At 37.4% G+C, this 23,386-nt stretch overlaps 2 protein-coding genes and 1 long non-coding RNA gene across 26 annotated transcripts in view; 1 reads left to right on the top strand and 2 right to left on the bottom strand.

Annotated features, from left to right (window-relative positions):
* Nucleotides 1–9,393, bottom strand: part of stk11 (serine/threonine kinase 11) — a 35,813-nt gene extending 26,420 nt beyond the window's left edge. Inside the window, 4 exon segments of one of the 3 annotated variants that reach the window (NM_001017839.2) lie at nt 112–201; nt 420–503; nt 4,342–4,881; nt 9,237–9,393. In NM_001017839.2, the coding sequence (NP_001017839.2) occupies nt 112–201; nt 420–503; nt 4,342–4,628 (461 nt within the window). In that variant the 5' untranslated portion in view covers nt 4,629–4,881; nt 9,237–9,393. 3 annotated transcript variants of the gene reach the window in all.
* An 11-nt stretch (nt 9,394–9,404) lies between these two features.
* Nucleotides 9,405–11,446, top strand: LOC147837309 (uncharacterized). The gene is made up of 2 exons (XR_015479230.1): nt 9,405–9,726; nt 10,197–11,446. It is a non-coding gene; the product is annotated as an uncharacterized LOC147837309 (long non-coding RNA).
* A 4,088-nt stretch (nt 11,447–15,534) lies between these two features.
* Nucleotides 15,535–23,386, bottom strand: part of si:ch1073-391i24.1 — a 329,366-nt gene continuing 321,514 nt past the window's right edge. For 7 of the 22 annotated variants that reach the window (XM_087238723.1, XM_087238724.1, XM_087238725.1 and 4 more), the window contains 2 exons: nt 20,260–20,395; nt 15,535–16,664 (listed from right to left, as the gene is read on the bottom strand). In XM_087238723.1, the coding sequence (XP_087094849.1) occupies nt 16,611–16,664; nt 20,260–20,395 (190 nt within the window). In that variant the 3' untranslated portion in view covers nt 15,535–16,610. 22 annotated transcript variants of the gene reach the window in all.

Here is a 23,386-nt window from a genome sequence, read left to right as displayed (position 1 = left end):
ATGGAAACCTATGCAATGTCCCCACTTTTCACAAAAACAAACATTGTGTGTGTGTGTGTGTGTGTGTGTGTGTGTGTGTGTGTGTATGTGTTTGTGTACGTGTCGTCTCACCCGTGAGCTTGAAATACTGGAAACCTCTTCTCTGGAACACTGTCCAGCATCTCCTGCATTCCACACACACAATACTCCATCACCATATACGTGAGGCAGCAGTCAAGGAGAACACACAGCAGATCTCACACACACACACACACACACACACATGCAATCAGACACACAACAGCACCAGGGTCATCTCCATGAAAACCTAACTACATGTGTTCAAGTTTAAAATATTCATAAAAATTAAATGATATAATGAATACGCAGCACAGAGGCTGAACACTGTGTGTGTGTGTGTGTGTGTGTGTAAAGGATATATTTTCTGCTTCTCCTCGTTGTACAGCACGTCCACCAGCTGAATGACGTTTTTGTGCTGTAGTCGTCTGAGCAGCTGAATCTCCCTGCAGGACAAATGACAGAACACACACACACATCACAGATCTATCACACTTACACACACAGCTCTGAACACTTACGCATCACAAACACACACAGCTGAACACTGATGCAGCTCTCTTTCACATACACACCTGATGTAGCTCTCACACACACACACAGCTGAACACTGAAGCATCCTGCATCTCTTTCACACACACGGTTCTAGAAGATCTGCTCTATTTAAAGCTCAGCCCGCGGGCTCAGTGCACATTACTTTAATTAATGTAACTGCTCAGTGTGATTAAACAGCAAGAGGATCAGAATCAGATCAGATTTCAGAAGGAAACACTGGCCTTTTGCTTATAATACTATATATGATTACAACAGAACAACAGAACAATGTATAACATATGCTGCTGCCAAAACACCAATCTGAATATTCCTAAAATCTCTAAAATGTTTTAATAATGAATGATTAGTCATGGTGTTTTGAAGTGCCCATGGTCATCATCACCATACTCAGTCTAGATGATCCTGAAGAAAATAAACATTAGTGCAAGGACAGAATCAGCCCCTGCACTTCCATGTTAAATCATTTTTAATTGTTTGGTATTTTGAAATACTCACAATATCAATATTGTACATGTTCATTATCACCATATAACAAATTACTGAATAATGGCATATGTCTAATATCGGCAGGCGTCTAAATCATGCAGATACAAACAGTAGCACAAGAATCAGCTCCTACTTGGCCTTGTTCTGAATGTTAAATAGTTTTGAACTGTTTGGTACTTTAAAGTGTCCATCATATCAATAATATGCATGCTTATTATCATCATATATCAAATTATTGAATATCGTTAGGTGTTTAAATAATCCTGCAGAAAAACCAACACCAGTGCAAGTAATAAAACAGGTGCTACTTCTTGACGTTGGCCTTTTTTAAAGAAGGAAATAATCAATGTTAAATAATTTCTAATTGTTTGGTATTTTGAACACCAATACCCACAATATCAATATTATGCATGCTCATCATCACCATATATGTATCGGTATATGTCTAATATCAGACCATCTCTAAATAACCCAACATTAGTGCAAGTAATAAATCAGCTTTTTGACGTAACATAATTTTGAACTGGTTAATAATTTGTTGGTATTTTGATGTGCCCATGATATTAATATTATGCATGTTCAACTTTTACCATATACTGAATTTCTTAATATCAGTATATGTCTAGTATCAGCAGGTGTATATATAATTCTGCAGAAAAATAAATTTCAAATAATTTTGAATTGTTTGGCATTTTGAAAATATTAATATCCACAATATCAATACATTACGCATGTTTATTATCCCCATATATTAAATACTGTCAAAAGTATCTGCATGTGTCGAAATAAACCAGCAGAAAAAATCAATTCTTCACAGAATGTTGAAGTCTTCACAGCAACACTGACACATTCAAATGGCGTTAAACGGGTCACATACTGTATTTTTATAGGTATAATTTACCAAGAAATGTCATTTCTGTCTTTATGTAATGATGTATTCGCGGCCGCGAAATCACACGTGAGCTGACGCAATGTTTGTTTACTACTGAGAACGTGCGCATGCACGCATGACGCCTACTTTAGTGAACACAACCTGTATAGGCTGTGAATAACAGGTATAAAGTTGTAAATAACGTTCAGTTTGTTGCACAGAGCGATTGTTTGAGGGCCATGGGATCATATCCCATTTAGAGTTATGATTATGACAAGCATTTGATATGGTTTTATAGCGAACACATGGTGTTGTGCATGAGAATAAATGTTTCCTACACATAGGCATAATATTATTAGTGTTGTTTTACCATATGTTTGATAATTAACAACAATAATAGGCTAATCATATTACCTATTATTTTACATCTACAGAATCCTGAGAAAATCCTGATCTTGATTTTAAGCAAAAAAAAATCGTAAGTCACATTTGTGCCAGAATCGTATATCAACATCCACAATATCAATATTATGCATGATTATTTTCACCATATACTGAATGATTGAATATCGGTATGTGTCTAGAATCGGCATGAGTCTAAATAATCCAACAGAAAAATTACCATTAGCACAAGTAATAAATCCACTGTTACTTTTTGACATTGAATAATTTTGAAGTGCTCGGTATTTTGAACTGCCCACGACATCAGTATTGTGCATATTCAATATTACCATATATAAAATATAGGTATATGTCTAAATAAATCTGAAGAAAACTCAACGTTAAATTGTTTTTAATTGTTTAGCATTTTAAAGTGTCCACGACATTAATATTGTGCATGTTCATTATCACTTTTACTAAATTGAATATCCGCATATGTCTAATATTGTCTTCTGTCTGAATAAATCTGAAGAAAAATAAAATGTTAAATTATTTTGAATTGTTTGATGTTTTGAATATCAATATATTGTGCACGTTCATCATAATCACCATATACGGAATTATTTAACATCGACATATGTCTAATATCGGCAGGTGTTCAAATAATTCTGCAGAAAATCAATATGAGCACAAGTAATGAATCTGCTCCTACTTTTTAAAATTAAATAATGTTGAAGTGTTTGGTGTTTTGAACTGCCCATGATATCAATATTGTGCATATTCATTGTCACTATATATTAAATTAAATGATTGAATATCGGTATGTGTCTTATATCATCATGTGTCTAAATAATTTGGCACAAAAAAAAAAGTCAAATAATTTTGAATTGTTTGGTATTTTAAATATTAATATCCATGATATAAATATCACACGTTCATTATCATCATATACTGAATTATCGAATATCGACATATGTCTAATATCGACATGCATCTAAATAATCATGCAGAATTTTTTTTTATTAATAAAAAATAAACATAAACGCATTACATCAAACATTGCATTACATACGCAAACATAAACATTAACGCAAATACAAAATTAGCTCCTACTTTTTGATGTCAAATTATTTTGAACTGTTTGGCATTTTGAAATGCCAACGATATGTATTGTGCATGTTCATTATTGCCATATCCTAAATATCAGCATATGTCTAGTTTTGGCATGTTTAAATAATTCTGCTAATAATATTCTGCTAATATTATCAATATTGTGCATGTTCATTATATATTGAATATCAGCATATATTCAATTTCGCCATATATTGAATATTGGCAAATATTGAATATCGCCATATATGCAATATCGGCATATATTGAATATCGGCATATATTGTACATCGGCATATTGAATATCGCCATATATCAAATATCGCCATACATGCAATATCACCATATATTGAATATTGTCATATATTAAATATCGCCATGTATTGAATATGGTCAAATATTGATTATAGCCATATATGGAATATCGGCAAATATTGAATATCACCATATTTTAAATATCGTCATATATTGAATATGGTCAAATATTGATTATAGTCATATATGGAATATTGGCAAATATCGAATATCTGTATATATTAAATATCGGCAAATATTGAATATCGTCATACAATTAATATTGGCATATATTGAATAACAGCAAATATTAAATATCGGCATATATTGAATATCGGCATATATTGAACATCGGCATATATTGAATATCACCATAAATTTAATATCGGCATATATTAAATAACAGCAAATATTGAATATCGTCATTCAATTAATATCGGCATATATTGAATATCGCCATACATTGAATATCGGCATATAATGAATATCACCATATACTGAATGTGGCAATGTACTGAATACCGACATGCATCTAAATAATCCTTCAGCATAATAAACATTAGCACTAATAAAGCATCAGCTCCTACTTCTTGACGTTAGCCTCTCCATTAGGGATTCTCCGCAGCTTCTTCTTCTTGAGGATCTTGACGGCTCTTCTGCAGAGCGTCTCCGAGTCCAGCATCTCCTTCACCTTTCCATAAGACCCCTCGCCCAGCAGATCCCCCATCAGGTATTTCCCGATCAGCTTGGCACGCTTGCGGCGCGGCTGGTAAATGACCTCAGTGGAGTCGATGCGGTGGATGAAGGTGTCCATCCCCATCAGCTCGTTCTCCGTCAGGTAATCCAGATGCTGGAGATCCGCGCCCACGCTCATCTTTAATATAAACTTATTAATCGATGATGATGATCAGAACAGCATAACAGCCGATAAACGCCTGTTAAAGCGCAGCATCGCGGCTCACGTGCACAGAAATCAAAAATAAAGTCAAAAATGTTTTGTGATGATATGCAGCTGGTGTTGGATTAGCCCACGCTGGGGACTACTGGAGATCCGGACATCTCTGCAGAAGCACACACATTCACTTCAGCGTTACGGGAACTGCATCCATGTGCGAGACGTAAAATACCTGCAGGAGGAATAAGAGGCAAGATTAATCACAGAAATCTGCTTATGTGCTGCAACAACAGGCCTCAGTCTCACTCACACAAATCCACCTCTGCATTCCTCACGCTCAGTGCTGTTCTGCACTTTAGAAAGTTCACTGTTTCAGCATGCATCTCCTGTTCTACATGTGGATTGTTTTCCGCAGTTTATCTCTTTTGTGACGTGTCGCAATTCCGTTTGTATGCTTAGAATTCATTCATTCAATTATTAATTTTCCTTCAGCTTAGTCCCTAAAAGGCGCAAGCCGGTCTAAGATTCTGACGGTATGATAACCTCGGGTAAATACATCACAGTTTTATGATATCCCGGTATTGTAATTACAGCTCTAAAACTAAAACTTCCCCCGTTCATTGAACATGGTATATATTTTTGAACATTTTAAATATTCTGAAAATAAATGTCAGGCTAAATCGTTTAAATAAAGTCATGGACTTCTGCTGTCTTAATAACACAACTTTATCTGCAATTGAAAAGGCATCTTTTCAGTAACTTGAAAAGTTATGACCAGTAACTTGTGGTGTGGATGCTACTTTTCTACTGTTGCCCTACAAAAACTCAATAAAAGTCATGAAAAACAAAACCTACAAATACCTTAGCAGGGCTCGAAATTAACTTTTTTACTTGGTAGCACCGGTGCTCCCAACCTCAAATATTTAGGAGCACCAAAACAATTTTAGGAGCATCAGAAAAAATTTAGGAGCACCCACCAAAGATGAATGAGCACCGCTGCAAATTGTTTTTTAAGGGATTTATTGTATTTTAAAACAACATTAATAGGACTGACAAAAACCAGAAACAGCTATCTAACTAATGCTGCGAGGACATTGATAATTGTGTGCAATAATTCCTAAATGAATGTCTAATAATTAGGCCATAGAATATTAATGATGATAAAAAATGACAATAATAGTAACAATGAATTCCATTTCTCATTATGATGCTGCCTTGCATGTGCATGAATGTAGGTTATCTGCTATAAAAAGTCTGTTACTTTATGAAAAATAATTGTATAGCTTGCATCAAACAAAAATGAAGCATTGCAGTAAGAAATATTGATTTTGTGCTGCTGTTTTTATATGCATGCCAATTTAATAAATAATATTTCTGCTACAAAACAAACAAAAGATTATAATAAATCATTCAATTCAATGATGAAAGCTGCAAAGCAGTCATCAGTAAATAAATAAAAAAATAATATACACCTCAAAAAAGAATAGACAAAGAAAGTAAGTAAAGTCTCACTTCTATCACTCTTTAAAAGTTTTGGTTTCAGTTTGTGTCAATTTAAAGGTTCAGTCTGAGCTGATCTTCATGTTTCTGTGTTAGTGGAAAAGCTGGCGAGTCAGCCGACCCAATTTATGAGCAGGATTCTTGCGCTGACCACCGGCCCAGTACCGGTCTTTGTTATGAGCCGCAGTTTCAGTGTAAACTTAGTAAAGGCGAGCTTCTTTGGCGATGATATGTACAGTATTAGATTTGACTTTTAGCGGACATTTGCGCTGAACACGCAGTAAACACAACGCATCGAGATTCGGGCACCTTCTCCAAGAAGCGCGTACTCAATTGATCTCACCACGTGACGTATCATGATCGCTCTCATCTGCGCCTCAACTTTAGGTGGGGTTTGCAAACCTGTGTGCTTTAAGTTTTTACTCTTCTGCCGTTTGCATTTCCCGTGGTCATAAAAGCTCCTTCCCTGTCATCTGACAGAGGAATACCTTGAGTGAATGACAGCTAATATGAACCAATATAGCGGCAGGGAAGAGCGATTCAGCACGTTTTTACAAAAAAATCAAAACAGGTCGCACTACAACCATCATCTGCAGTCGCACTAATGCTCCATATATATTATGAGGTCGCATAGATTAATTTTCGGGCGCATATGCGACCAAAATGGTCGCAATTTCGAGCCCTGCTTAGGACTGATATAACACAATGTTTTAGCGGCTTTATACCTTGAATTTTTAAAACCGCGGTAAACCTTAAAACTGGTTATTGTCCCATGCCTAGTCCCTAATTAATTAGGACTCGCCACAGCAAAATGAACCGCCAACTATTCCAGCACATGTTTTACACAGCAGATCCACGCCAACCTGGAGAGACCATGCAAACCCCACACAGAAACACCAACTGGCTTGCTGTGTGGCCACAGTGCTAACCACTGAGCCACCGTGTCACCCATATATATATATATTTATATATATAAAAATAATTTTTTTTCTTGCTATGTAGTTGTTTTGCTTTCTTTAGAATAGGCAGCTTTAAAAGGAACAGCAAGCAAGACTGACCCCCACAGATACATTGACAGCCTTCATGAATGAAATGCACACTTTTCCACCATCTGGCAACCCGGAGTGCTGAAATATAACTTGTAAAACTGGCTGTGGGGCAGAGTTACAGAGAAAGCAAAGACAGATATTCTGACACTGAAAGCACATTCTCAAAGCAGAAGAACTGACTGCTGAATTGTTTCTCCGAAAAACATGCTCATTTAGCATGTTTCTTAAATATCTGCAAACATACTGGTATTTCTATGCTTTAGAAGAGTCAAACACATACAGTTGAATTCAGAATTATTCGCCCCCTTTTTATTTTTTACCTAATTTCTGTTTAAGAGAGAGCAGATTTTTTTCAGCACATTTCTAATCATAATAGTGTTAATAACTCATCTCTAATAACTGATTTATTTTCTCTTTGTCATGATGACAGTAAATAATATTAGACTAGATATTCTTCAAGACACTTCTATACAGCTTAAAGTGACATGTAAAGGCTTCACTAGGGTAATTAGGGTAAAGTTAGGGTAATTAGGCAAGTCATTGTATAATGATGGTTTGTTCGAAACAAAATAAATAGCTTAAAGAGGCTAATAATATTGACCTTAAAATGTTTTTTAAAAAATTAAAAACTGCTTTTATTCTAGCCGAAATAAAACAAATCAGACTTTCTCCAGAAGAACAAATATTATCCGACATACTGTGAACATTTCCTCAATCTGTTCAACATTATTTGTGAAATATTTCCATTTCCAAATCCAAGGTTGGCCGAATAATTCTGGCTTCAACTGTACAGCATTTTGAATATGTTTTTGGCTTGTCACAGTGTGGATTGCACTTTTATTTGTTGTATTTACTTATTTTGTTCTTGTGCAAACAAATTAAACTTAAATTACCAGTAAAAAAACAGTACTGGGAAACACCCAGACCCACTCATTCACACACACAAAAACTCATACACTACGGCCAATTTAGTTGATCAGTTCCCCTATAGCGCATGTGTTTGGACTGTGGGGGAAACCAGAGCAAACCCACGCCAACACACGGAGAACATGCAAACTCCACACACAAACACCAACTGACCCAGCCGAGACTCCAGCAGTCACACATTGCTTGTATAACATATTTGCATAAGCTTTTCATTGAGATATAAAATTGTTGATTGAGATTGAAAATAATGATCAAAATCACATTTGTATTTTGCATAAGCTCTTCATAAGTTCCAGCATTTAAATATACTGGGGGAAAGTTAGTTTCACACTTCTGGACCTTCTCCTTAATAATATAATCTCAGAAAAGTTTTCTTTGCAAATCCTAAAAAAGGACAATCACATTTTCAGCTGATGAAAAACAAGATTGCTGACAGTCAGTTAAATAGTGCTAATGTTGATTTGAGGTCATAATTATGTCTGATTTCAGACCCAATATTCAAAGCATCATGGTAAACAATATAGGGAGCGTGTCACAACTAGTCACTGAACAAACGTGCTAATATTAAACAAACTTTAGTTCCATTTTAAATATTACAGCTCCTTTATTCTTTATTTTAGTTCTCTTCAATGTTTTAACACGATCTAGACTGAGATATAGAAGCGACACAGGAATGAAGATCAGTCTAATGAGTCTGGATATCAATAAAAGACTGCAAAAGAGGATTTTACAATCTCACACACACACACTAACACAAACTACACACAAGAAAATAGAACACACACTGAGAGAAAACACAACACAACGACACACACAGAATACACAAACACAGATCTCTATCAAACGGTCGAGAACTGAGGAGAACCGGAGATCAGATGAGCTGATTGATTAATTGATTGATTATTGATCTGATCACCTGATCATCAACTGCGGATCATCGATCAGCCGCGATGCGTGTGCGTATGTATACATGTAGATATGCGTGTGTGTTTGTGTGTATGAGTGTTTGTGTCGATGGAAGGAGAGTGTTTGTCGGCGGCGGTTAGCGGCGGCTAATGCACACATACACACACACACGGACACAGACAGAGACACGCGCACACACACTGACCTGACGCTGGCCTCCTCCGTTCGGCTCACTGACGGACACACAGTCGTTCTTCTCCTCCTTTTTCGCTCTTTATTCCTCTGTTTTCTCGCTTCTGTTCTTCACAGCTGCTGCTGCTTCAAGGCTGCCGCCATCTTGTTTACCTCCCTCCCCTCGCTGCAGTACGCATGCGCACATCTGTGAACGCGCTCGAGGCCTCCAGACGGAAACGCGCGCAGGAAAGTTCCAACTTGAAGATGATCATATCCATTCATTTATTTATTTTCTTTTCGGCTTAGTCCCTTTTAGTCTGGCGTCGCCACTGTGGAATGAACCACCAACTCATCCGGAATATGTTTTAAGTAGCGGATGCCCTTCCAGCTGCAACCCAGTACTGGGAATATGACCATAATATCCAAATATGTTTATGAAAGATTATTATTATGTGTGGTGTGCTGGAGCACATCAGAGGGGATTTACGGCGAATCTAAATGGCATTCTTATATAATTCTTGGTAATTTACACCTTTATTATGGATTTATTGTCTATTATCTGGTTATTGTCAGGCTAAATACTTGCATACGAGGAATAAATATTAAATATATTACATGTTGTTATTATTATTATTATTATTATTATTATATTATTATTATATAAAAGTGGCAAATACAGTAAGAGTGAATTTTGTAATTCTTACACTTTTTAAATATTTTAATAAATAATCTGTATTTGTGCTGTATTAAATAATCTGTACAGGCTGTATAAATTGCAATATTCTTGTTAGCACACTAACGAGTATTTGTTAATGCAGTATTTTAAATGGCAAAATGAGTTGAGTTGATGTTTATTTATTGATTTATTTGTAGAAATGTTATAGTTTTAAATATATAGCTGAAAGCAGAAGTTTACACACACTGTATAAAAGGGCAAATGACCATTTAAAAAAAGTCAGATGTTAATGTGACTAAACTTTTTCTCTTTTAGGTAAGTGAGGATGATCACATGTGTTTCTGTTCTGCTTAACAGCAGAATAATGAGAGAGATTGTTTGAGGAATTGTTGTAACTCTTGTTGAAAGTCAAGTTTACACACAATAAGATTATTCTGGCACTGGAAAAGCTCAGATGATGATGTCAGGGTTTTGGAAGTTTCTGATTGGCTAATTGACAACATTTGAGTTAATGTGAGGCACAACTGTAGAATAGTGTTGAAGGAAAAGCTCAAACACACTGCTTCCTTCTGTGACAACATGGAGAATCAACAAGCCACAATCAACAACAAAGCCAGATTACCATTAGCTGAATGACACTGGGAACAGACTGATGTGTGGAGACATGTGCTGTGCTCTGATGGAGCTGAGATTGAACTGTTTGGCCATAATGAGCAGTGTTACATCTGGAGGACAAAGGGGAAAGTGCACAAGCCTAGAACACCATCCCAACTGTGCAGTATGGGGGCGGCAGCATCATGTTGTGGGGCTGTTCTGCTGCAGGAGGGACTGGTCCACTTCACAGCATAGATGGCATCATGAAGACAGAACATCATGGAGAAATACTGAAGCAACATCTCAACACATCAGCCAGGACATTACAACTCAGCCACAAATGGCTCTTCCAAACAGACCATGACCCTGAGCAAACTGCCAAATTAGTGAAAATGTGCTTTAAGGACAACAGAGAGAATGTTTTGGAGTGGCCATCACAAAGCCCTGATCTCAATCCTATAGAGAATGTGTGGGCAGAGCTGAAAAAGCTTGTGTGAGCAAGACAGCCTACAAATCTGACTCAGTTACAGCAATTCTGCAGGAGGAATGGACCAAAACTCCTGCACACTATTGTGAGAAGCTTGAGGAAGGAGACCCAAAACATCTGATTAAAGTTATACAGTTTAAAAGCAAAGCTAAACAATACCAAGGAAATGTGTGTAAATGTGTGTCTAGAAATGATGTAAAAATTCTCTCATTCTGGCGTTTAGCAAATGTAAATAATTTGGACATAAAACAATAGTTGTGTTTCCTTTTTTTGCAGTGTGTAAACTTTAACTGTATATTTCTTAATTTTATTCCTCATTCAGGCCTGTATTTCTCTTCTCTTCTGACTTCCTCTGTAAAATGGATTATTAGTATTATTATCATTACTATTATTATTATATTAATGGAGCTGAACTGCAGTGAACAGCTGTATATTTATTTATGAAAGATTAATAAACTGTAACTAATATTTTGCTCATTGTTAATGTGAGATTACTGCCAACATTTAGTAAATATAGATATAAACACTACACGCACGCACGCACGCACGCACGCACACACGCACACACACACACACACACACACACACACACACACACACACACACACACACACACACCACAAACTAAAAAACAATATATATACACAACACATACACACACATGTACACAACTTACAAAAGCACACACAAATATGCATACACATATAAACACACATAAACTCCACCTACAAACTCGTTCTTTCTCTCTCTCTCTCTCTCTCTCTCTCTCTTACACACGCTTGCTCTTTCCCTCTCTGGGCCGCTGCTGGTGTGTGTGTGTGTGTGTGTTATATTTAAGCAGTGTTAACCCTGTGGAATGTCAGACTCGGGCTCTGATTACAGACTCACTCTCGCACTGCTGTCCTCCTCACACACACACACACACACATACACTTAATAACATACATAGACTTTGCGTATATATCACTGTATTAGTCATATCTATAAGCTACCTCATATTGCTGCTATTCTTATTACTTTGTATAATTTTTTGCACATATTTTTCTCATTATTATTTAAGTTTTGTTTATCTATACTTGCACTGTCTCTGGAGCGGACCTGACCTACATTTCACTGCTGGTCATGCTTTGTATTATTATGTACTGTATGTGACAAATAAAACTCTTGACTTGACTTGTCGGCTTAGTCCCTTTATTAATCCGGGGTCGCCACAACAGAATGAACCATCAACTTATCCAGCAAGTTTTTACGCAGCGGATGCCTTTCCAGCTGCAACTCATCTCTGGCAAACATCCACACACACATTCACAGACACACTCATAGACTAAGGACAATTTAGCCTACCCAATTCACCTGTACTGCATGTGTTTGGACTGTAGGGGAAACCGGAGCACCTGGAGGAAACCCACGCGAATGCAGGGAGAACATGCAAACTTCACACAGAAACGCCAACTGAGCCGAGGCTCGAACCAGCAACTTTCTTGCTGTGAGACGACAGCACTACCTACTGCGCCACTGCCTCACCCTCTTGAGAAGAAATGTATTGTTTTAATTTTATTGTGATGCTTTAATTTTATATATATCTGGAGCCTGTTGATCTTTGATACATAACCCTTAACAACATTTTATATAGCAGCTGTATTTTATCAACCATGAATACGAATGTAAATAAGACTGTATTCGGTGACCTTTAACACTTATATTGTGTCTTTTTTGTTTCCATGCTCCTTTGAAAATGTTTTGAAAAAGTTAACACACCATGGCGTTCATCAAATATGCTTAAACTAAGCGTTCTACAGTATGGCTGTATTTTACAAGCAAGGATCCTGACACAGCAACGTGAAACTTATGAAATGCGAGGGCTCATGGATCAGCTTAAAGGCAGAGAATAGGGCTGACAGCTCGCGACTTCACTTGCCACTTTCACTGAGTACACACACGGACACCAATACTCCGCTTTTATGATTAGGATAATACTGATTGAGAGTCGACCATGTAAACAGCCATTTTTGATTACCTTAAAGGATCACACGAGTCCCGAAATGCAGAGGTTTTTCTTTCCATTCGCCATGCGGTATCGAATTCCTTTAAAACATCCTGAATGAAAATCCGGCCCCTGGTCTAATACACCCCCTGGCTTAAGATACCCGCTTATGACTTATTAATAATGACTTATTATTTGGGTAGCACACATATCCTGAATGCCTTCAGCAAAATTCAAATGAGCCATTTTAAACTAGATTAATTCTGAGATTACAGTGAGATTAATCTAGATTAAAAAATTATCTATGCTTAACTATATATATATATATACACAGGGATATGCCACAGCCATATCACCCTGCAGCCCAAGAGCGCTCCCTCACTGAAGCTAAGCAGGGCTGGGCCTGATCAATGTTTGCATGGGAGACCACATGGGTACACTAGGCTGCTGTTGGCAGTGGTGTTAGTGAGGCCAGCAGGGGGCGCTCAACCTGCGGTCTGTGTGAGTCCTAATGCCCCAGTATAGTGAAGGGGACTCTATACTGTCAGTGAGCGGCGTCGTTCAGATGAGACCTTAAACCGAGCTCCTGACTCTCTGTGCTCATTAAAGGGTGAATTAAAGGGTGTCCCACACTGCTAAAAACACTATTAGGACACCTATATTTCACTAAAAAGTGTAAATTGGTTGTTTTTGCGTTATTTCAAGCTAATTCGTACTTCCTGTTTGAAACTAATTTTTGAAGCTGCGTCACGGTCATGACATAATAGCCTGTATTCCAGCGTGCAGACTGGACGTCTGTGCCAGAGTGTGTCTTATTACGTCTTACAGTGTGCTGCATTAATGCATGAGTAAAGCTTGGTTCAAACCAATCAGCGCGCTCTATTGTGCAACTTCATTAATATTCATTACTGTCACAGTGTTTAGACGGCAGAGACGCCACGTTGTGTTGGCAAAACAAGTGTGAAGTGTTGCTTTTATAGTTTGCTGCAGTGAAGTTTTGTTTTCATTTTCTCTCTGTGAGAGCTCAGCTGGAGTCACGTGTGGATTAACAGTGTACGCGACGCTCGACAACAATAACTTACGTGTCTAAGGAGGATTATTGTTTATCTGAGAGCTGTTCTCATCTGCAAACGCTGAGATCCGGATTAGCTTGTAGTCTCCTCTTAATAAAGACGCGGCTCTAGTTGCTGGTGATTGTTCTGTCTCTACAGATTTGGTAAGTGAGCGACCAGTGCTCTTTGTTTATTCAGTTTGTTCGTATCAAACTAAGTTAACTATTGCACCGAGTGTAAACATGTTAGCACCACAACCAAACTATAACCTCGTGTAGGGTTTTTAACCGCATTTAGTGACCGGAATAACACACGCGGCTTTCTGACGCTACCTTCCGTGTGCATGTAAGTTTCCGGGAAATGCTGAGGGTTTTTTTCTCTCATTCGCCGTGCGGTATCAAACATTGCATGAAAAATACACGCTTAGAGCAGATCCTCCAATCAAATATCTCGTTTGTCGCGAGGGACATGAATGAATTCCCTGAATGAAAGAGCCAAACTGCAGTTAAAGTCCAACATTTAATCATTTGGCAAATAATTCCACTACAGATGTCCATGTAGGTTAAACACCATCACTTTCTACTGTGTGTGTGTATTTTGACTGAAACTCGCGCGTGCCCAAATAGACACTCCCACACCCTCCCACTTTAGTTCCTCCGACGCTCCCCCCTAAACAGAGCTGGACACGCCCACTTTTCTAACTTTTTCCAAAGTAGAGGTGTGAAACACCCTGCTGAAACGAGGGGGCTTTCATGGCCCTTTAATAATCCCATGGCACTTCTGGTAAAGTGTAGGGGTGTAACCCTGGTGTCCTCCCTCCATCAGCCCTTCCGATCATGGCCTCCCAATCATCCCCATCCACTGAACTGGCTCCATCGCAGTCTCTCCACTCCCTCTATAGCTGGTGTGTGGTTGTCCTGTGGCTGCCGGAGCATCGTCCCAGTGGATGCTGCACACTGGTGGTGGTGTAGTGAGACCCCCCCCCACGATTGTGGAGCACTCTGGGTGTATGGCCATACACGATACATGCGCTATATAAATACACATTACATTACAGGCCTTACAGGCCTTCAGCTACTAACAGCGCCCCCTGCTGCTGGAATCAGCTCCAACATTAGGCTCATTCACATCAGGACTGAACACACATCGGTTCAGCGGAGCCTTTACTGAATGAGCACTGTGCTGCGGCACACACAGAGCACACTCTTGCGTCTTTCTGTTCTTCGTTTATTATTTTAAAACCTGTTGAACACATTTACACCTGCTTTAAACCACTTTTATTTCTTGCATTCCTGTTTATTGAAAGCACTTTGAACTGCCATCGTGCATGAGATCTGCTATAGAAATCAACCTGCCTTGCTTCAGCTCCACTAAATGCTGAGTGCTTTATTCAATGAGGATTCTTCAGCTCCAGTCAGGATCATTATGAAGGAGAATCTCCATATTCATATATATTTACTGAGGCATTACTGAAACAGAGCCGTGTGAAGCTCGTCTGCGAGATCTGATGTGAGGAACAGAGGAGGAGAGCAGCAGTGGTGTGTTGATCATACGCTATATTTGATCATGTACAATATGAACTCAACAATACAAGATGATTGTCCTGAATAAATATCACAGCACACCTCCGACAGCATATATATGTACAGTATCAACAAACCAGAGGCGAAGTACATCTGCAAACAATGAACAGGTGATGATGATGATGATGATGAAGAGTGGAGGAGAGCGGGAGGCTGGGGCTTCATTTAGGAGATTCTCATATGTTACACAATTTATTTTACACCACACACACACACACACACACACACACACACACACACACACACACACACACACACACACACACTCTAGCTCTTTACACTGTCTCATTTCTGCAACAACCAATCAGGTGACACAGCCTCATTAATATGCAGATGAGGCTCATAGTGGGTCATGAATATTCATAAAGAGGTGGCTCTTCTGCTGGATGTTGAGGAGTTGCTCTGATCTTCAGTTCATTCTTCATCTTCATCATCAGTGGACACACAACACTGAAGGTCTGAGTGAAGAGTGTGTGTGTGTGTGTGTCCAAACTCAACACAGTCTGGAGGAACGCATTATTACAAAGATTTACAAGCCGACTGTACACTCACACACACACACACATAGTTGCACGCAACCATTCACACTGACACATGCACACACACATACTTGCACGCGCACATACACACACGCAGACATGCACACATAGACAAATGCAAGAAGGTACATATACTTGCATGTGCACACACACACTCTTTCACACACTCACACACTTGCAAGCAAACAAACACAGACTCACACATTCACACACACAAAGACACTTGCGCACACGCACACACACACACAGACATGCGCACACAGACACATGCAAGAATGTACACAAACTTGCATGCACTCACACACAAATGCATGCACACACACTCACACACACATGCACGCACACAATCACACACACACACTCACACATTCAGACACACAAAGACACTTGCATGCATACACACTTGCATGCATGCAAACACCTCCTGCACAAACACTCTCTCTTGAATACGCACACATACACACGCACACACGCAGAGCGTCAGTCCTTGTTAGCCTGAGTTCAGATATTCCAGAGCCACTTCATAGCAGAACTTGTACTGATCCTGCAGAAGAACACACACACACACACACACACACACACACACACACACACACACAACAACAACTCATCAGTTACAGTGTCGCAAGAGTGATTACAAGAGTGATTGAGGAGGTTTTGAGTGTGCAAAATAATCTAATGGATCCCTAATCAATTAATCTGACCTGCATACAAATAAACAGATTCACTTATGCTTTTAAATATACATATCTGAGTGCCAAAAAGTCAACAAAAGTAAAAAAGTTCATTATTCAGAGTCAATAAAAGGAAACAATGATTTTTCCATCATTATTCAGAGTCCTCATCGAGCTCCCTCTAGTGGCAGAAAAACACAATACAAGCTCATGTGTTTATTTTTCCACAAGAGGGCGACAGAAACACACACACTGCACACACATTTGCATGTTAATGATTGGACATTAAGTATTATTAAAATAGCAGAACTAATATTAATAAAATACTTCATAAAAAATATTATAGTAAATATAATAATTTACTTAATTAACAGTTCTAAAGTACATCTTCTGCATGATCTCTGCATATTCTACAGCTCTTGATAACTATTAATAAGCAGCAAATTAAGGATTTATTGATGTAAACACAGGTTTACTAATAGTAAGAATTGAACCTTAAAGTGTGACATTATTTGTGATTTTTTTTTCTATTTAAAAAGTAAATAAGATGAATGAAATAAAACTTAGAACATTAATACAACAATAATGAGAACAGTAGGGAAATGTTCTTGGTACACCAATATAAAGTGTACAGAATGTTTTAATAACATTTTTAATAACATTCTGAGAGAATTAATATGACATTAGACTGACACACTGTGCAGATGCTTTGATTAACATTATAAGCAAAAAATAATGTTAATACTTTGTAATTTTTCAATTTGAACACTAAAAACCTTCGACAATAACATTTTTATAACTTAATGACAGTGTTAGAGAAATGTTCAGTAACATTAATATAATGTGTCCGCAGTGTTTTAATAACATTATAAATAACGTTCTGAGAACATTAATATAACATGAGACTGAAATACTATAAAAGTGTTGAACAACTATTATAACAACTAAAATTAACTAAAGTTAATACATCATCCAAAACTGGACATTTCGAGTGTTCTACGAACCTTCCACAATAAAGTTTTCAATAAATTACTTCAAATATAATGTGGATGTGTTATTATAATAATGTTTTAAATAATGGTCTGAGAACATTAACGTGTGTCAGAATTCCATAATTATGAGGCTGAAACGTTTTGAACAGCATTAATAAAAACAAGACAAATATTAATGTATCGTCTTCCACAGACGTTTTTATCAATCACTTTAAAGCATTAATATAATGTTGAAGTGTTGTTTTATTAATGTTTTAACATTCAGAGCACATTAATAAATCATGCGGCTGAAACTTTCTGAAAATATTGTGAATAACACTACAATAACCAAAAATAAAGCTAATACATCATCTAAAACATTTGACATTTTGAATGTTATGTAACTTACTATAAACACTAGAGAAATGTTCTTATAACATTCAAACAATGTTTTAATTATGTTTTAAATAATGTTCAGAGAACATGAGACTGATACACTGTGAAAACGTTTTGAATAACATTAATATAATCAAAAAGAACATTAGTATATCATTAAAAGGGCAATGCAGTAGGTAGTGCTGTCGCCTCACAGTAAGAAGGTTGCTGGTTTGAGCCTCAGCTCAGTTGGCGTTTCTGTGTGGAGTTTGCATGTTCTCCCTGCGTTCGTGTGGGTTTCCTGCAGCGGCTCCGGTTTCCCCCACAGTCCAAACACATGTGGTACAGGTGAAGTGGGTAGACTAAATTGTCTGTAGTGTATGAGTGTGTGTGTGTTTCCCAGAGATGGGTTGTGGCTGGAAGGGCATCCGCTGCATAAAAACGTGCTGGATAAGTTGGTGGTTCATTCCGCTGTGGCGACCCCGGAGTAATAAAGGGACTAAGCCAACAAGAAAATGAATGAATGAATGAATGAACATCATTAAAAAATTTTAATTTTAAACACTAGGAACCTTATACAATAACATTTTTATAACTTAATGAGAATGTTAGAGAAACGTTCAATGCCATTAATATAATGTGTCCGCAGTGTTTTAATAACATTATAAATAACGTTCTGAGAACATTAACATGACACTGAAACACTATAAAAAGTGTTGAACTATTATAACAACTAAATAAAATAAATAAAGTTATACATCATCCAAAACTGGACTCTATGAACCTTCCACAATGACGTTTCTATAAATTACTTTAAAACACTTTTATAATGTGGATGTATTGTTTAAATAACGTTTTAATAATAATTTGATAAACATTCTGAGCACATTAATTTATCATGTGGCTGAAACATTATAGAAAATATTGTGAATAAGTACTATAAGCAATAATAAAGTTAATACATTGGCTAAAAAATGTGACATTTTGCTATAACTTATTATGAACATTAGAGAAACGTTCTTATAACATTAATACAATGTTATGTGAGAACTTTTATATACATGAGAATGAATCACTGTGAAAACGTTTTGAATGATGATATTATAAGTAAAAAAACATTAATATATCATTAAAATAATAATGGAATGTTTAATAACATAAATAACGTTTTGAGAACATTAATGTAACACAAGACTGAATAATGTTAATAAAATAATGTCAAAAAATGTTAATAAAAACAACAACATTAATACATCGTCGTGGACATTTTGTGTGTTGAACCTTCCACAATGACGTTTTTATAACTTACAGAAAACCTTATGATACATTCATTCATTCATTCATTCATTCATTCATTCATTCACTCTCCTTCAGCTTAGTCCCTTTATTCATCAGGGGTCGCCACAGTGGAATGAATCACCAACTATTCCAGCATATGCTTTACACAGCGGATGCTCTTTCAGCTACAAACCAGTACTGGGAAACATACACACTTATTGACACACACACTCATGGGCTACGGCCAGTTTAGTTGATCAATCTGCGCCCAGAGGAAACCCACGCCAACACGGGGAGAACATGCAAACTCCACACAGAAACACCAACTGACCCAGCCGGGACTCGAACTAGAGACCTTCTTGCTGTGAGGCCACAGTGCTAACCACTGAGCCCCCGTGATGCCCAACATTATGATATATCACATTAATGTAATGTGGTCGGAATGTTTTGATAACGTTTTAAAATAACGTCTTGAGTACGTTAATATAAAATGAGACTGAAACTGTGTAAAAATGTTTCGAATAACGTTATAAAAATCCAAAAAATTATCGTATACAACACTGGACAGTCTAAGAGTGTATAAACAATAATAATATAACTGAATCATGTATTAAAATGCACAATTTTAAATATGGTGTGTTGATTCTCTTCATCTGGGTTAAGCTGCCTCCACACAGTCCACTTTGTAAAATTGGCTACAGACATGTCATTTAATCATTGGGAACGTTGAAAGAACGTTTTTACAACCTAAAAAAAACTAAGACAGTGTTTGTAAGTTGTACCTCTGCACAGAATGAGTGTGTAACGTGTGTGTGTGTGTGTTTGCGAGGGCAGTGTGTACCAGCAGATCCACCATGTTGGGCTTGTTGTTGCGCAGAGTCTTCACAGCGTGAAAAACGTCGACGGATCGCTGATGACGCAACATCTCACTGACGATACTGATGGCGCAGAACGTCCCGCTGCGACCGCCGCCGTTCCTGATGCACAAAACACACACAAACACACTCATTTAAACACAACAAAAACGTGAACGCACATTTCTGATCAGTGTTATTAGTGTTGAACACAGTTGTGCTGCTTCAGATTTTATATTTAATATTAACCGGGATACTTTAAAGGTGCAGTGTGTAAGTTTGACACCCAGTGGTTGAACTAGGTATTGCACACCTGGTTCAAAACACACGCAATAGCAGGTTGCCAGATTGATGACACCAGCAGGAGCGAGTCTGACTATCGAGCCTAAATCAGCTGATTTAAGTTTTGTTCTAAATTAAAGTAATGGCACATGGGAATATTTTCCATATTAAAAGGAGTACAATACCTCGAATTGATATATTAGAAACGGTTTCTCACAGCTGAACAACAGAACACTGACAATGATCAGCTCAGGTACAAGCAGTGGTGGAGAGAGTGCTGAAAATCATACTGCAGTAAAAGCACCATTACTTGCCTGAAAATGTAGAGCAGTAGAGTAAAAGCATGTGCTGTAAATATTACTCAAAAGTAGGAGTAAATTGAAGACCTTTCAAAAGAACTCAAGAGTACACTGTAAAAAATAAATCCGTAAAATTTAAGGTAAAAGAACGGCAGCTGTGGTTGCCAGTACTTTACCGTTAAAAATATGGTACAAACCGTAAAAGTAATTTCTAACTTTTACAGTAAACTACTGTATTTTATTAATTTATAGAGGTAATATGTCTGCATTTTGAATGATCAACATCTACACATCTTTTGTTGCACAGTTAGACACGTTAGCCCATCCACAGGCAGGTGGTGATGAGAGTTACATAATGAGCCAATGCTCATCACAATCAACTTTCCCCACAAGCAGAAAAGAGTATCGGCATATAGAAGGTGCTCAGTGTCATCCACACAGCCACTAAACACCAGTATGGTAACACGCTTAAAAGTCATGAAATAAACATTGTTTATCAACATTAGATGTAACATAAATCTCTAATGTACATTACTGATGGGGAAACAACTAAAAACATCCATAATAATGTCAACAAATGCATAAACAGTGATGTGCCATACAGGGAATTCTGGGAAGGTCAATTTGCGTTTTTTTGCCGTGTATATTAAGGAAACATACTGTTAACCAGGTTACGGATTTCTACTGTAGCATTTTTACAGTTTCTTACCGTTGAAATCAAAATATTTATATTTATTTGCCTTTTATTATTCTCTTTTTTTCTACATTGTTTTAAATAAAAAACTTCAAAGATTGTGCATGTACGTATATACAGTTGAGGTCAGAATTATTCACCCCCTTGTTTATTTTTCCCTAATTTCTGTTTAACGGAGAGCAGATTTCTCCAACACATTTCTAATCATAATAGTGTTAATAACTCATCTCTAATAACTGATTTATTTTCTCTTTGTCATGATGACAGTAAATAATATTAGACTAGATATTCTTCAAGACACTTCTATACAGCTTAAAGTGACATGTAAAGGCTTCACTAGGGTAATTAGGGAAACTAGGCAGGTTAGGGTAATTAGGCAAGTCATTGTATAGCGATGGTTTGTTCTGGAGACTATCGAGAAATAAAGGGGCGAATAATATTGACCTTAAAATGGTGATTAAACAATTAAAAACTGCTTTTATTCTAGCCGAAATAAAACAAATCAGACTTTCTCCAGAAGAACAAATATTATCAGACATACTGTGAACATTTCCTCAATCTGTTCAACATCATGTGGGAAATATTTAAAAAAGAAAAATAAATTCAAAGGGGGTGAATAATTCTGACTTCAACTATAAATAATCAAAATCTGTATTTTATTAAATTTTTAAAAACACAGCAGAGTATTTGGGCCTTTCCTTTAGTAAAGGAATCTGCCAGGACTAGGAGATGGCAAAAAACTCTATTCTACTGACCTTATTCTAAAATGCGGAAGTGCGCCTGTTTTTGCGATTGTCTTAGAACTTCCGATTCAGTCGCCTATGGTAAAAATGACTAGGAATAATAAACGGCAGAAAATGGCCAAACTACTTGCTCAACAAACAAATGTTTGCATGACTACACAGACCAAGTAGCATAATATAATAAGAAAATATTAAATTGCAACATCAAGCAGCGTAACGAGCAGTTGTTAACGTCAAAAAATGAATGGAAGTGAATGTGACCGGAAGACGCGAGACAAAAAGATTCAAATCGCAGTGCCCACTCGACAGCTGAGAATAAGGTGAATTCTATTCTATTCTATTCTATTCTGTTCTGTTCTGTTCTGTTCTGTTCTGTTCTGTTCTATTCTATTCATCTATTGATTGATGCCCATTAAAATAAACAACCCAATCCTAATTTTAAAACACAATAAAATCCTCTAAATCTGATGAACACTTTGATCTGGAGGTGGTTGGGATTGTAGCTGGACATTATTGGAGTGGGCTGACAGGAACAGCTGTTCACTTACACACCACAGAGTCTGGCTAGATCCACCTGTACAGTTCAGACACCTCCTGTGCGTCAGGTATAAAACAATCGCAAGACGTTAGTTTGGACAACTTTGCGAATATTGTAAAGCGTTCACACAAAGAGAGCACGCATAGCCTAGTTTGTGAATCAACGGTGTTGTGCGACTGTGATAAAGTGTGAGGCACTTGCGCGCTGGTTATTATAACTCTAATCATTCATTCATTCATTTTCTTGTCGGCTTAGTCCCTTTATTAATCCGGGGTCACCACAGCGGAATGAACCACCAACTTATCCAGCAAGTTTTTACCCAGCGGATGCCCTTCAAGCCGCAACCCATCTCTGGGAAACACACACACACACACTCATACACTACGGACAATTTAGCCTACCCAATTCACCTGTACCGCATGTGTTTGGACTGTGGGGGAAACTGGAGCACCCGGAGGAAACCCACGCGAACGAGGTTCGAACCAGCAACCTTCTTGCTGTGAGGCGGCAGCACTACCTACTGCGCCACTGCATCACCCCACTCTAATCATTGTTACC

Source organism: Danio rerio, chromosome 2 (assembly GCF_052040795.2).
Source record: "Danio rerio strain M-AB ecotype USA chromosome 2, GRCz13ab, whole genome shotgun sequence".
Classification (NCBI taxonomy): domain Eukaryota; kingdom Metazoa; phylum Chordata; class Actinopteri; order Cypriniformes; family Danionidae; genus Danio; species Danio rerio.
Note: the sequence above shows the minus strand (reverse complement) of the source record. Positions and strands in the feature narration are given on the sequence as shown.